This window comes from Aotus nancymaae, unplaced genomic scaffold (assembly GCF_030222135.1).
Source record: "Aotus nancymaae isolate 86718 unplaced genomic scaffold, 86718_ANA_hifiasm-v0.15.2.pri h1tg000012l, whole genome shotgun sequence".
In the NCBI taxonomy this organism is placed as follows: domain Eukaryota; kingdom Metazoa; phylum Chordata; class Mammalia; order Primates; family Aotidae; genus Aotus; species Aotus nancymaae.
Window position 1 is genome coordinate 40,514,048 of NW_026988423.1, and position 15,744 is coordinate 40,529,791.

General features: G+C 46.0%; 1 protein-coding gene, 1 long non-coding RNA gene and 1 pseudogene across 2 annotated transcripts; 1 reads left to right on the top strand and 2 right to left on the bottom strand.

Annotated features, from left to right (window-relative positions):
• The first annotated feature begins 154 nt into the window (after positions 1-154).
• Positions 155-5,732, top strand: CHCHD2 (coiled-coil-helix-coiled-coil-helix domain containing 2). The gene is made up of 4 exons (XM_012449126.3): positions 155-322; positions 2,231-2,480; positions 3,705-3,849; positions 4,812-5,732. Exons 1-4 carry the CDS (start codon positions 273-275, stop codon positions 4,820-4,822), a joined length of 456 nt encoding a protein of 151 aa, XP_012304549.1. The 5' UTR covers positions 155-272; the 3' UTR covers positions 4,823-5,732.
• Positions 5,733-5,875: 143 nt separating this feature from the next.
• LOC135274701 (small nucleolar RNA U13) lies at positions 5,876-5,972 on the bottom strand (annotated as a pseudogene).
• A 5,288-nt stretch (positions 5,973-11,260) lies between these two features.
• Positions 11,261-15,282, bottom strand: LOC105714955 (uncharacterized). The gene is made up of 2 exons (XR_001106934.2): positions 13,865-15,282; positions 11,261-13,401 (listed from the first exon to the last, which is right to left on the bottom strand). It is a non-coding gene; the product is annotated as an uncharacterized LOC105714955 (long non-coding RNA).
• Positions 15,283-15,744: the final 462 nt, after the last annotated feature.

Below are 15,744 nucleotides of genomic sequence, written 5' to 3' on the forward strand. Positions count from 1 at the left end.
GTTCCTGTGACGTCAGAGCCCCCCCTCCGGCTCCCGCGGAGCCAATCGGAACTCGAGGCGGGGGCTGGGGGGACTGGGCGGCCTCGTGACGTCCTGCTCCTTCAGTGACCTTCAGCGCCCCGCAGACGTTGGAGAACGGAAGTCCTCTGCCTGCTCGCTGATTGGTTGCGCGCTAAGGCCAGCCCCGCCTCTCGCCTTCCGGTTTTCTTAGCAGCCGTTGAGCTCTTCTCTGGTTGTCGCACGTCTAAAGGCCGAGCAGCCCCGTAGCCAGGATGCCGCGTGGAAGCCGAAGCCGTACCTCCCGCATGGCCCCTCCGGCCAGGTGAGACCATCGCGTGGTTTGAGGCCAGAGCGGGAGCGTCCGGACCCCACTGGCGCCATGACGCAGAGGGAGGCCGCGCGCGGGCGGGGGCGAAGCAAGGCCGACAGCGACGGGGCCCGTCTCGGCCAGGGGGACGTGGATTGAGCGCGAAGCGTGTTAGGGGAGTGTGGGGAGGGAATTCACTTAAGGAAAAAGCTTCCAGTCCAAGCGACGGCAAAGGCACAAGGTTATGGCCAGGCGCCACGTGATAGGAAGCCTTAACCTTTTGACCTAGCCTGATTTGGGGGAAAAGAGCACCCAAGGAAATAATCCGGAAGTGGCTAGAGGGAGCGTGATAGATGTGAAGATTTTTAAAGTGCAGGACATTAGTGAAATTGTATCTTTTGTGATTTGAGAAGGGGTTTTCCCCTGTCACCCAGGCTGTAGTGCAGCGGCGTGGTCACGGCTCGCTGCAGCCTGGACCTCAGCGTCATAAGTAGCTGGGACTGCAGGCACGCGCCACCACGCCCGGCTAATTTTTGTAGACACAGGACCTCCTTTTGTTGCCCAGGCTGATCGCGAACTCCTGGTCTCAAGAGATCCTCCTGCCGCGGCCTCCCAAAGTGCTGGGATTACAGGAGTAATCCTGGCCTAGGGAAATTGTTGAAAGCATCTGAACGTTGTACAGATGAGGAATAGTTGAACTTGCTTTGGTGTAATAGTTCAGACGAGTCACTCTCACCAGTCTTATTTTATAGCGTGTAAAATGAAGGAATTGGACTAGATTCTTTCCCCAGTTGACCATCTTTAGGTCTTAATTAGAATGTTACTGGTTCAGCCAGACCATCCTTGATTACCCTAAAATAGAGATATCTCACAACATATTCTTCTGATATTTCTTCCATAACACTTAAAATACGACATCTTTATTTATTTATATTTTGAGTCAGAGTCTCACTCTGTAACTCAGACTTCAGTTCAGTGATGTAATCATGGCTGACTGCAGCCATGGCGACCTGGCCTCAAGCTATTCTGTCGCCTCAGCCTCCAGGGTAGCTGGGACTACAGGTGTGTGTCACACCTGGCAACTTTATTCTGTTTTCTATTTTTGTGGAGACAGGGTCTCACTATGTGGCCCTGGCTGATCTCAAAGTCCTGGCCTCAGATGATCCTCTTGCCTCCACTTCCCAAATCACTGAGATTACAGGCAAGAGCCACAGCTCTGCAGCCTATTTTAATTATTTGATCCCTCAAAAAAAATGTAAACTTCATGAATGCAGAGATTTTTGTCTCGTTTAGTTATATTACTAGCGCCTTGTAGTTACCTAATATCTGAATGAATAAATTCTGTAAGAATCTTTCTTTTAATAGTCTATATTTCTTATGACATATTGGATATGTCTTTAAAGATACTGTGGGCTATGTGAATACATGGAAATGGTTGCAAAGAAGCAGGAAAAATAGTTTGTCCTTGGCAATTATTATTATAAGAAAAGATAAAAGGGGCTGGGCGCGGTGGCTTACACCTATAATCCCAACACTTTGGGAGGCAGGTGAATCACATGAGGTCAGGAGTTCAAGACAACCTGGCCAACAAGGTGAAACCCTGTCTCTACTAAAAATACAAACTTAGCTGGGCGTGGTGGCAGATGCCAGTGATCCCAGCTACTGGGGAGGCTGACACAGGAGAAACGCTTGAACCCCGGGGGGCAGAGGTTGCAGTGAGATGGGATCATGACACTGCACTCCAGCCTGGGCATCAGAGTGAGGCCCTGTCAAAAAAAAAAAACATTAAAGAGATAAAGTGATGTAAATAACTTGAAATGAAAACCTTGAGGTCTATTTTAATATATAAGTTATTATTAAGTTGACAATTTCCAAAACTGGTTGGAAGTGGGAACTTTTACGCTTTGTTCTTTTCTTTCACAGCCGGGCCCCTCAGATGAGAGCTGCGCCCAGGCCAGCACCAGCCGCTCAGCCACCAGCAGCGGCACCCACTTCTGCAGTTGGCTCTCCAGCTGCTGCGCCCCGGCAGCCAGGTCTGCTGTCCCAGATGGCAACCACTGCAGCTGGCGTGGCTGTGGGCTCTGCTGTGGGCCACACACTGGGCCACGCCATTACTGGGGGCTTCAGTGGAGGAAGTGATCCTGAGCCTGCGAGACCTGACATCACTTACCAGGTGAGAATTTAGGCAGCATTTCCCTTCCATGGGTGGATTTTATGAGAAAGACCAGACATTTTTAAGTTCCTTGTGTGTAGGAATTGTCTTAGATTTTAGAACCCACTGTTGACAATGGGTTATCAAAAGCTACATCTGGCTGTTGAGTTACTGCCTTAGGCCAGCACCAAATACTGTACAAACTGTATTTCTTCCCAAGGAGTAGACGTAACAGTCCAGCCTGACTCCCTGTAAAACAACTGCTTTCCCTTTGAATATTTTATCTCAGTGTCACTTCCTACAATCCTGTCTTGATCTTAGTTAAGGAATCAAAATTCTCAAATAGCTCCGTGCTCTTTTACCTGATATTTGCCATTACCTGTCTTTCTGATATGTACGAGTTTTCTCGTGTAATGAGCTTAGATAGGTGTGTATACTCTGGTATTTGTGGTGTGCTTGAAACTCCTCCGTCCGTTTTTCTATAGTGGTGCCATTTTTCCTCCCCAAACCATCACTAAACCATTTAGTCTTGATACCAAGATAGCAATTCCACTTTATTTGCATCTTTATGAATCTTTCTGGTTGTCATTGGAATTTTGTTAAAGCTGTTTGCTTTCTGCTTTTAAATATTTTCACTTTTGGCTGGGCACGGTGTCTCATCCCTATAATCCCACCACTTCAGGAGGCTGAAGTGAGGTGATCATTTGAGCCCAGAAGTTTGAGACCAGGCTGGGCAACATAGTGAGACCCTGTTTCTACTAAAAATATTTATTTAAATTTTTCTTTTTTTGAGATGGAGTCTTGCTTTGTCGCCCAGGCTGGAGTTCAGTGGCACGATCTCAGCTCACTGCAGCCTTCACCTCCCAAGTTCAAGCAATTCTGCCTCAGCCTCCTGAGTAGTTGGGATTACAGATGTGCACTGCCATGCCCAGCTAATTTTTGTATTTTTAGGACAGACGGGGTTTCACCACCTTGGCCAGGCTGTTCTTAAACTCCTGACCTCAAGTGATTTACCCGCCTCGGCCTCCCAAAGTGCTGAGATTACAGGTGTGAACCACCACACTCGGCCTAAAATATTTTTTAAAGATTTAAATGTTTTCACTTTCCATGTTAATAGATGGAAGCTTTAATTTGCATCTGGTGCTAGTTCCATTTTCCTTTAACCTCAAAGAGAATATACTCTTCATTGTCTAGGCATAAATATGATTTTCTTTCTTAGCTATAATGAAGGTTTTGCCTTCCCAGGAGCCTCAGGGAACCCAGCCGGCACAGCAGCAGCAGCCCTGCTTCTATGAGATCAAACAGTTCTTGGAGTGTGCCCAGAACCAGGGTGACATCAAGCTCTGTGAGGGTTTCAGTGAGGTGCTAAAACAGTGCCGACTTGCAAACGGTAGGTGATTTGTCCAATTTGCATCTGCTTAATTCACAGTGGTATTCCTGGATCCTGTAGAACTTAGGGGAATCTGTGTTTAATAAATTAAATTGGTAAGTTTGGAGAAGACTTTGTTGATATTTTTCTAGAATTAACTCCTAACAACTGGGCCAGAGTTTTCTAGTCGTTTTTATGTCATTTTCTGAATTTTCTTTTTCCTTCAAAAGGTATAGGCCAGGTGTGATGGCTCATGTTTGTAATCCCAGCACTTTGGGAGGCCAAGGCGGGTGGATCACCTGAGGTTGGGAGTCTGAGACCAGCCTAGCCAACACGGCAAAACCCATCTCTACTAAAAATACAAAAAATTAGCTGAGTATGGTGGCAGGCGCCTGTAATCTCAGCTACTTGGAAAGCTGAGGCAAGAGAATCCCTTGAACCTGGGAGGCAGAGGTTGCAGTGAGCCAGGATCCCACCACTGCACTCCAGCCTGGGTGACAGAGTGAGGCTCTGTCCCAAATTTTAAAAAAATGAAGGAGAAGGTGTAAATCAGTATGCCAGGTCTTACTGTGATTACTGGATGAGAGTGACCTCCTCATCTTAAGGCCATGAATATAAAATTAGATTCCGTTTTTACCAAAATCCAGGAATAGACAAAAAGACTGATATATTACCTGTATTCTGTACCTCATTGAGTGAAAGGAGTTTATTAAGTTCCTCAGGGGAACTCTTGAGATTTAGGGTGTCTTGTTGCAGGATGCCTTCAATCACTTAGCACTCTGGGAGGCCAAGGTGGGAGGATTGCTTGAGCCCAGGAGTTTGATACCAGCCTGGGCAATATAGCAAGACCCCATCTCTATTTTTTATTTAAAAAAAAAAAGCTATAACCTTGGTTTCTTGTCACTGCTTTCATGATTTGGAAGCCTTCTGTTTTGTTGAGTGTATGAAGCTAGCACTCTTCTAACTTATTTTTCTCTTTGCAGGATTGGCCTAATCAAGAAGTTCAAACTGGAGAAATGGAAAACCAGCTCTCATAACCAAGTTAACTTAATATAAAAATTTAATAGTGAAGGTATAAAGTGTAGCCATCTGTTAAACCTCTCCTGTCATTCCAGATTCCTTGCTTCAGAATTGAAATGGAAGGGAGTGTTCCTACTCTGTAGAATTTGGAGCTGGTCAAATGTTTGTGTGGCCTCCTTAAAGCAGCTGTTATGATTTTATTCTTTGTGAGTGAGTTAATTAGAATAAAATGATTTTCTTCCAAGATGTGATTTATCTAGTCTGTATCCTCTGGTTATGAAATTAGCATCCACCCAGATCTGACAGCTCCCTGAGGGATTATGTAAGGAGTGGCTCACTCACAAACATGCTGCTCGATTCAAGGGTCCTGGTCTTGTGGGCCTGGAGTTAAGCAAGCTGATCAGTAGCAGGAAACTCTGCTTAAAATACTGTTTTAAGCCAGGTGTGATGGTGCCTGCCTATAATCCCAGCTACTTGGGAAGCTGAGGCAAGAGAATTGCTTGAACCTGGAAGGCGGAGGTTGCAGTGAGTTGAGTTCATGCCACTGCACTCCAGCCTGGGTGACAGAGTAAGACTGTCTCAAAAATACATTGTTTTAATCAAGTGACGGATAAAGGAACAGGAATAAGCCTGTTTGGGGTGGGTTCCCTATTCCCCTGCTGTTTCCAAGCAAGCTTGTGCCACCCACCTTACTTTGTTCTGTTTTGTTTTAGGCTTTTAGCAGCCTGAAGCTGCGATTTTTAGTTTCTACCTCTAGTAACAAACGGAAAAGAGGGATGAGGAAGGGGCTTTACTGGCCTAACCATAAACTGAAACTAAACCCATGACCATATTCTCTCCCTTGGACACTCCTGATTGACAATAAAAACCAATCTTAATACGCAGTTCCCCTGAAGTTGCTTTTCTTCTGCTTAAAGTGTCATAGCCTCCTCTTCCTAAAACACTCAGGCTAGCTGCAATCACCCACTCCATGCTGGGGAAGAACTTTAAAGGGTGGGATATGGTTTGGAGTAGGCCACATTTTTCATGTCAAGGAGTAATACGTCAATATAACCAGGTTTGAGGGAGGTACACCTCACCTATGAGTGCGAAAACCCAATCATCACACTTAACTACAAAAGGATCAGCAGGTCTTTTTTAATTTAAGTGAGCCCAGTTCCATCCTTCATGGAAAGCTCAAAATTTCATTCTCTTCTAGTTGATCTTCAGCCTACATTTTGCTCTGCCATTTTGTTTGTTTGTTTGTTTTTTTGAGACGGCGTCTTGCTCTGTCACCCACTCTGGAGTGCAGTGGTGTGATCTAGGCTCACTGCAACCTCTACTTCCCAGGTTCAAGCGATTCTCCTGCCTCAGTGGCCCCCACCCCCACCCCCAGCAGCTGGGATTACAGGCATGCACCACCACACAGAGCTAATTTTGTACTTTTAGTAGAGACAGGGTTTCACCATGTTGGCCAGGCTGGTGTCAAACTCCTGACCTCAGGTGATCTGCCCACGTCAGCCTCCCTAGGTGCTGGGAGTACAGGTGTGTGCCACCATGCTCGCCTTCCACAGGTTCTTTTTTCTGAGTTTCAGAGCTCTACACCACTGTCAGGTGAGTGAGGTGCTGGTGATTAAGGGACTTAGCCAATTGCTGCCTTGCCTCCTATCAGCTGTGCTCTTGGAATGCCTAAACTTTCTGTTTCTGAAACAGGCTCTCTGACAGCCTCTGAGCACAATTCACTCCTGGCCAGTCCCCCAGCATATTGCCTTCTGGGTTTATAGAAGACACCTTTGCTCATTTTCCTGGAGGCTCGGGACCTCTGTGAGTCTGTGGTGTTACATGCTCAGATGTCCCTCATACCCAGGTGTAGCGGTGATTCAAATAAATTGAATCAAAGAAATATGAACAACTGACTGACAAAATGCAAGCGTGACTGGCCTGGCCTCTCCCTGGTAGGAGTCACTGCTACAAGAAGGATGTGTAATAATCCTCTAGGTGCACTGGCCTATTGCCCTAAGGTCAGAAAGGACTTTGTGATGCATTCATTGATTGTGCAGTCGGCCCTTCAAATCCCCAAGTTCCACATCCATGAATTCAGCCAATTGAGGATTGAGAATATTTGGAGCCTATGCAACAAAGTGAGATCTACAAGACCAGCTCAGCCGTAGAGACCCCCACCCAGGTGGCGCTGAAGGAACTGAGAAGCAGATACCCAGATAGAACAGCAAAGTGGGACCATCAAGGGGGCCAACAGCCTTCGGAGCTGAGGGCCTCGGGGGCTGACAGCATTCCAGGCTGAGGGCCGCGAGCAGATTCTGACCCACGTAGTTATTCTCTGTGAACAGGTGATTATTATTAACAAACTGATGTTCGGTATATTTTCTCAACACAAAAATATACCAGGTAGGCAGCTGGTGCCCGCTTACCGCTGATCACAGACAAAAGTATTCACAAGGGAGCCAAGGGGGCAGGGTCACATATCCCGCCCCTAAATAATTGTTTTAACTGGTGTGTGATAATTATATGTTGTCTTGCCACTTTAGAAAACTCCAAGTAGTTTTCTACTTGGGCGGGGGGCGGTGGGCGGCTAAGTTTTCCTTGCCATCTTTCTTCCTAGCAAACAATATATCTCATCATACGCTCAGCATTTCTCAACAGAGATACCTACAAAAGATAAATCACCCAGGTGAAGTAGCATGCGCCTGTAGTCCCAGCTGCTAGGGAGGCTGAGGTGGTGGGATTGCGGAAGCCCAGGAGTTCAAGGTTGCAGTGAGCTAAGATCGTACCACTTAACTCCAGCCCAGAGTGAGATCCTGTCTCAAAAAAATTTTTTTCTGAAAAAATTCATGGTCACTTCTGTAGGAAACAGGCTATTTTCCTTGCCATTCCCTAAACAATACAGTATATTTATATCCTGTTTACACTATACTAGATACTTTAAGTAATCTAGAGATGATTTAAAGTATACCGCAGATGTTCATAGGTTACATGCAAATACTGTGCCATTTATATAAGGGATGTGAGCACTGTGGATTTTGTTATCCATGGGAGCCTTGGAACCAATCACCTGAAGATACCTTATAAACCAGCAAGAATCAAATCTGTAGCTTAGAAATGTGAGGGAGAAAATAAGTCTATTAATGGCAAATTAGGCAGTGCAGTGGCTCAAGCCTGTAATCTAAGCACTTTGGGAGGCTGAGGAGGGCAGATCACGAGTTTAGCAGTTTGATACCAACCTGGCCAACATGGTGAAACCCAGTCTCTACTAAAAAATATTAGCAGGGCATGGTGGTGGGTGTCTGTAATCCCAGCTACTCAGGAGGCTGAGGCAGGAGAATTGTTTGAACCTGAGAGGCAGAGGTTGCAGTGAGACGAGATTGTACCACGGCACTCCACCCTGGGCAACAGAGCAAGACTCTGTCTCAAATATATATATATATATATATAAATTAGCCAGGGCAGCCTGAGTGGCTTGCTCTTGTAATCCCAGCACTTTGGGAGGCCAAGGTGGGAAGACAGGAGTTTGAGACCAGCCTGGGCAACATAACATGACCCCTTTTGGTCAGCAATTAGAAAAAACATAGCTGGCCATGGCGGTGCCCACCTGTGGTCCCAGCTATTCAGGACCCCGAGGCGAGAGGATCTCTTGAGCCCAAGAGGTCAAGGCTGTAGTGAGCCATGTTTGTGCCACTGCACTCCAGCCTGGGCAACACAGCAAGGCCCTGTCTAAAAAGCAAAAGAAAAAAGAAAAAACAGTAAATTAAAGAAAAAGTTCCAGGTATTTTAAACCTTGCAGAATATGTGTTTCAGTAGGTTGCATTTCAGTAAGTTGGAGGCTTTTATGCTTAGAACTCATTTCCTCAAGTCTTTTCCAGCTCTTTTATATAAACAATTCAGTAAAAACTTTCCCCAGGCCGGGCGCGGTGGCTCACGCCTGTAATCCCAGCACTTTGGGAGGCCAAGGCAGGCAGATCACGAGGTCAAGAGATCGGGACCATCCTGGCCAACACGGTGAAACCCCGTCTCTACTAAAAATACAAAAAAATTAGCCGCACGTGGTGGCGCGCGCCTGTGGTCCCAGCTACTCGGGAGGCTGAGGTGTAAGAATTGCTTGAACCCAGGAGGCGGACATTGCAGTGAGCCGAGATTGCGTCACTGCACTCCAGCCTCGTCACAGAGCAAGATTCCATCTCAAAAAAAAAAAAAAAAAAAAACTTTCCCCAAAGTGAAATAAATGATGCTCAGTATCATAAGGAAATTCTGGCACCCACAACATGCGGGGCTAATCTAGGCTCTCCAACTCACCTACTTGGCAACCTTTAGCAAGTCACAATTTCTCTAAAATTGGCTTAATACCAGGGTTTGTGGTCCAAGTGAAACTGTATGAAGTGCTTTTTAAAATGTGAATCAATTAGGTATCTGTGGTCGAGTGTGGTGTCTGATGCCTGTAATGTCAGCACTTTGTGAGGCCCAAAACAGGATTGCTTGAGCCCAGAAGTTTGAGACCAATCTGGGCAATATCGTGAGACCTCCATCTCTTATTTTTATTTTTGAGACGGAGTCTCGCTCTGTCATGCAGGCTGGAGTGCAGTGGCGTGTGATCTCGGCTCACGGCAACTTCTGCCTCCCGGGTTCAAGCGATTCTCCTGCCTCCGCCTCCCAAGTAGCTGGGACTACAAGCACGCACCACCATGCCAAACTAATTTTTGTATTTTTAGTAGAGATGGGGTTTCACCATGTTAGCCAGGCTGGCCTCAAACTCTTGACCTCAAGTGATCCCCCTGCCTCAGCCTCCCAAAGTGCTGGGATTACAGGCGTGAGCCTCTGCACCAGCTCCCATCTCTATTTTTTTTTCAGACAGAGTCTGGGAGTCTCGCTCTGTCACCAAGGCTAGAGTGTAGTGGCGCGAACTCGGCTCATGCAACCTCTGCCTCCCGGGTTCAAGCGATTCCCCTGCCTCAGCCTCCTGAGTGGTTGGGATTACAGGTGCACGCCACCATGCCCCGGTGGCATTTTGTATTTTTAGTAGAGATGGTGTTTCACCATGTCGGTCAGGCTGTTCTCTAACTTCTGACCTCATGTGGTCCACCTGCCTCAGCCTCCCAAAGTGCTGGGATTACAGGCATGAGCCATGGCACTCAGCCCCCATCTCTATTTAAAAAATTAAAAATACATACAAAATCAGCCGGGCGTGGTGGCTCACGCCTGTAATCCCAGCACTTTGGAGGCCAAGGCGGGCAGATCACCAGAGGTCGGGAGTTCAAGACCAGCGTGACCAACATGGTGAAAACCCGTCTTAAAAAAAAAAAATTAAAAAAAAAAACACAAAATTAAAAACAGGTATTTGTGGGCTCAGCTCATGGGTAAAGCACTGTCTCCCCTTCCTCCACCCCCTGCCATCAATTTGGAATATTAGGAGTTTGGAAAAAGGTGGTTTTAGAATGAGGGTAAGCAATGAAAACTGGGTATGTGCTGTGTGCCCACATGCTGCCAGCTTTGTCACCTCCCTGTAAGGTAGAATCATACTGATGAGGACCCTGGCCAGAGTCGCATGCACCTGGAGACCGTCTGTTTTTCCTGGCACTTGGAACTCCTCCCAATAGAAACGGCAGGCTGAAAACAAAATGCGTAAGGAAGGTTCTTTTTTGTTTGTTTGAGATGGAGTCTCACTCTGTTGCCCAGGCTGGAGTGCTATGGCGAGGTCCCGGCTCACTGCAACTTCCGACTCCAGGTTCAAGTGATTCTCCTGCCTCAGTCTCCCAACTATCTGGGATTATAGGCCCCTGCCACCACGCCCAGCTAATTTTTTCTATTTTTAGTAGAGACGAGGTTTCACCATGTTGGCCAGACTGGTCTCAAACTCCTGACCTCAGGTGATTCGCCCACCTTGGCCTGCCAAAGTGCTGGGATTACAGGCAGGAGCCACCGCGCCCGGCCTGAAGGTTCTTTAAATTTTTTTTTCCTTTTCCTGTGGAGTATACTAACTTTATTCTACAAGCAACAAGGGCTTAATACATGTTTTTTGTTTGTTTGTTTGTTTGTTTTTAGAGACGGGGTCTTGCTATGTTGCCCAGGCTGGAGTGTAGTGGCTCTTCACAGGCGAGATCCCACTACTGATCAGCATGGGAGTTCTGACCTGCTCCGTTTCGAACCTGGGCCAGTTCACCCCTCCTTAGGCAACCTGGTGGTCCCCCAATCCCCGGAGGTCACCATATTGATGCCGAACTTAGTGCAGACACCCGATCGGCATAGCACACTACAGCCCAGAACTCCTGGGCTCAAGCGATCCTCCCACCTCAGCCTCCCGGGTAGCTGGAACTGCAGGCACGTGCCACCGCGCCCAGCAATACATGTTTTTAAAATAAGCTTTACTTTTAAGATGTTAAGTACATTAGAGGAAACTGAAAAACACAAGAAGCAAAGAACAAAGTCACAATCACAAGCAGTTTATAGTTTGACACGTTCTTCCAGGTCCTGTGTGTCCGTAGGCACAACATCCCATTTTATGGGACTGAGACTGTATAGTATGTACCATGATCTTTCACACACCATGAATAATTACTAATTCAAAATCGCAAAGCAATCTGAGCATTTTGATAACCAAGAATACAATACACCAACTCAGTCTGCTAAAAAAAAATGTAATCCTGTCTTTCTTGGGACAAAAATTTCATAGAAGACAAAAATGGCAACACGCCTCTAGATAAAAGCATTGGCAGAGTTCCGATTTAAACACTGCATTCCCTTCATGCTCAATTTAAAATGAAGCATACAGCAACAGAATACACTAAGGACAATGCTTCTCAGAGAGCTCATTAGCAGATCTATGCCATTAAAATATTAGCAAGGTATATTTCCACTGAATTATTTAATACATTCCTATAGCACAGCCACAAGAGATGCATACATTAATGGCTATCATCAAAACACGAATGTGGACACATCTGCACACATCCCTCCCTTTAGAGTTTCCTTCTGCCCCTCTGCTGCCAACCAATGAACAAGTCCCGACATACACTGCTCAGAGGTGGTTTAACAATTCCATGTCCAAGATGCATCTTTTCTGTCAATTACAACAAAGGTATTTACAAATTGGCTAATTCACTAGCTCTACGTTGTCACCCCAGACATTCATAAAGCTTAGATGTTGCAAAATAATGAACTTTGTCCACAATTAACACAGGCACTTTGCTACAAACACTCATCCAGACCTGTCTGTGTTTATCATCTAAAACCATCTTCTAGATACGGAGATACTAGCAAAGAGCCCTTCCCTTCACCCTGTCTTCTCCCTCTTCCACCATCCCCAGTGACTACGTATAGGTGTCTGGCTCCAAGAGGTGAACTAATAATAAAGGTCACTCCCAGAAGACAGGCCTTCCTCAAAACTAACAAAAGGACATGCGCAAAGGGACTGATTTACTATTTCTATTTTTAACATACTCTGAGCATTGACTTGTTTATCCTTTAATACATAATATTAACTAAAATGCACATACAGAGCAATGGTTAGACCAGCTGAACTAATCTCAGGGCACAAAACCCTTCTCCCTGCATACCTCCTCCTCCCCTAGCCATCACCACCCAATGAATAGTCAGCATAGGCTCCTAGGCATCAAATTTTAACAATTCCATTCCCAAATGCAACCAACCACTCCTAAGGAAGTAATGAAAACAAACGCTTAGAGGGTGGTACTTTAGCCCTATACTTTTAACCTATGTTGTGCACTTTTAAACACCTAGAAAGACTAGGTATTTCCAACTGGACTCAAGTTTTCCATTATATACACAGTAGCATTGAATAAATGGTGTATATACATAACACAGACTGTAATTTGAGTGTCTTCTAAATAGGAACATTCTGGCCTAGAACCTACTTCCCTTTCCGACCTCTACCAACCCCATGGACAGCTTAGGGGGGATTTTAACAATGTCACTTCTGTTTTTAAGAAGTCTTCCCTACGATTTTTAACACAAGGTATACTCAATGTATTGAATTTACTAACTCTACTTCTGTCATACATTGGCAACCTCTTTAACATCGACTAGATGTAAATTAGGACTCTTATGTCCTCATATATACTACATACACAGCACAGTTAATGCAAATGCAGACATAAAGGACAATGATCAATGTGCCTCATCATAAACACACTGGTGGAAAGCCCTTTACGCTCCTCCTCCCTGAATCTGCACAGATACCATAATGTACTGCTCAGAGAATTGATCAATTTCCAAAAGATAATATATCAAAGAGACAGCTACAAAATGTGTTTGTTATTTACTACCTCTACTTTTAACACACTTTGTGCACTTCTAAACATCTAGAAAGACTAGATGTTTCAAATTAGAACTTAAGTTTGTCCGCTATATACACAGTAGTGTTGAATAAACTGCACACATGTAACAATGGTTATATCTGAAAGTGTCTTCTAGATAGGAACATTCTGGTCTAGAACTCTTCATTCCTTCCAACTCTTCACCACCAACAACCTGGTGGACACAGGCACATGTGTCACTTGCAGCTGATGTTACTTCACTTCCGAAAGTCTTCCTCAGAAGACAGCCTTTCTGTGAATTTTAACAAAGTGTACAGGATGTGTCAGTTTACTAACTCTACTTCTGTCATACATTGGCGACCTCTTTAATATCTGGAGACTAGATATTATAAAATTGGGACCCATTTGTCCAGTATATACATAATACATACGGTATAGATAGCAAAGTTAAAGGAAATGCATGTAACATATAGGCAATGGATTAAGCTGAAATTTTCTAATAAACAATGGCAAAACACCTTTTGTAATTTCTTCCCTCCCACCTCCCAGGTGGTTCCACAATTCCACTTCCCAACGCACTTCCCATCACTTTTTAAAAGCTATTTACAAAAAGTGTTATTCTACTTCTACTTTTAAATACACCAAGCACTTCCAAATATCTAGAAAGAGTAGATATTTCATATAACTTGTCCACACGTACACAGCACTGTTAACTAAAATTGCACACACATAACAATGGTTATCATCTGAGGTACCGTCTAACTGTGACCATTTTGGCCTGGAATCATTCCCTCCTCTCTTTCTTCTCTGCCTTCAATCCAGTGGACGAGTACAGGCACATGTAATGCTCAGAGATGACTGAACAAATTCCAATGCAAAAGTCGTTTACCGAAGACAAGTTTTCCTATGAATTTCATCACAAAGGGGACAAAATATGCTGATTTTACTACTTGGTCATACACTGGCAACCTCTTTAACCTCTAGAAAGACTAGATGTTAAAGTTAGGACTTGTTTGTCCTTTATGTACACTATATGCGCAGTTAAGTAAAACAAAATGCAGAGATATAATAATTCACCTTGCCTTGCTGTAAGCAGGGTGGCACAGAACTGTCTGCACCTCCCCCTCTTCCCTCCTCCCCTGAACCACTGCACACACAGTGAGTACTACTCAACAGGTGATTTGGCCATTCCCCCCAAAAAACATTTCCTACAAATTGTAACAAAAAATTATTTACAAAATACGATTTTACTACCTCTAATTTTAACATCAGGCACTTCAGAACATCTAAAAAGAACAGACATTTTAAAAAGTTTAGCATTGTCAACGATATATACAGTAGTGAGGAATAAAATGCACACAAAGCAACGGCTAGAATACGAAAATATCTTCTAAATAGGACCAGTCTAGCAGAGAACCTTCTCCTCCTTCTCGGGTCTTCCAGCTCCATGTCACCTAACCCACTGAACAAACGTGGACTATCGCTTCCAGAGGCCACCTAACAGCTCCATTTCCAAAAGTCATCTCCAGGAGATATGTATTTTCTATGATTTCTTTTAAACAAATGAGAATTTACAAGATGCGTGGTTTTCTAACTCCACTTTATCATACGTCGGCAACCTCTTTACACCTAGAGGGGCTAGATGGACAAATGTTTTCTATTAAAAGGCTGGGGTGTATAACTCTACCAAGACAGTTGAAGGTGGAAAAAAAAGAGAAAAAAATAATAAAAAGAAAAGAGAAAAAGAAAAAAAAAGGTTGGGGTGGAGTTGGGAGCAGCTTTTTCAAATTATATTCACAGGTCTTCCACAAACGGTCAGCAACCTTCCCAGAGCGTGGTGGGCATTTCCAACGCGCCAGACGCGGCCTGTCATTCTACCGTTTCTCCCTCCCGACAGCAAGGTCTGTAGAATGAACGCTGACCGCGCGACGGCCGCTAACCGTTCCACCCGCCTCACTTGGAACTCCGCTCACCTCCCGGCCTGTGAAGGCCTCTGTCCGTTGTCAGGACTAGGTAGGTCTCGCCCAGTGGGGACCGAGTGGTCACTGGGGACCCGGATCTGCACGGCTCCGTGGCCTAGAGAGGCGGCCGAGCCCGCCTGCTTCCTTAGGCCGCCTTCCGAGGCCCCCCGTGACCTAACGGCTCCTCCGGGGAGCCCTCGAGAGGCCGCCATGTTTCCTGGCCCGCCACTTCCGCCGCGCAAAGGCGTTGCTTCCGGGCAGCCCAGCTGGGGCTTCGCGAGGCCCGGCACGCGTGGGCCGGTGGAGTCCAGGGTGAGGTACGGGTGGGACAGGCTGCTGCCGCCGCCATCAGCCACCGAAGTGGGGGCGGATAGAGACGTTCACCGCGGCTTCAAGGCCTGGGCCTGGCCAGAGGGCAGCCACAGCGGAGGCCTCCAGTGTCTGAAGGGCAGAGGGCACGGCCCGTCCCGGGGCCCTCCAGCTCACCCGCCGGCCGGGGCCGCAGGGCCTGCAGGGCCCAGGGCGAGCTCGCCGCGCTCTGTGTCTCCCCACTCGCTCTGCTGGACCGGAACTCAAAGGTTCTTTCAAAAATAAAAATAAGTGCCGGGCGCGGTGGCTCACGCCTGTAATCTCAGCACTTTGGGAGGCCAGGTGGGTGGATCACGAGGTCAAGA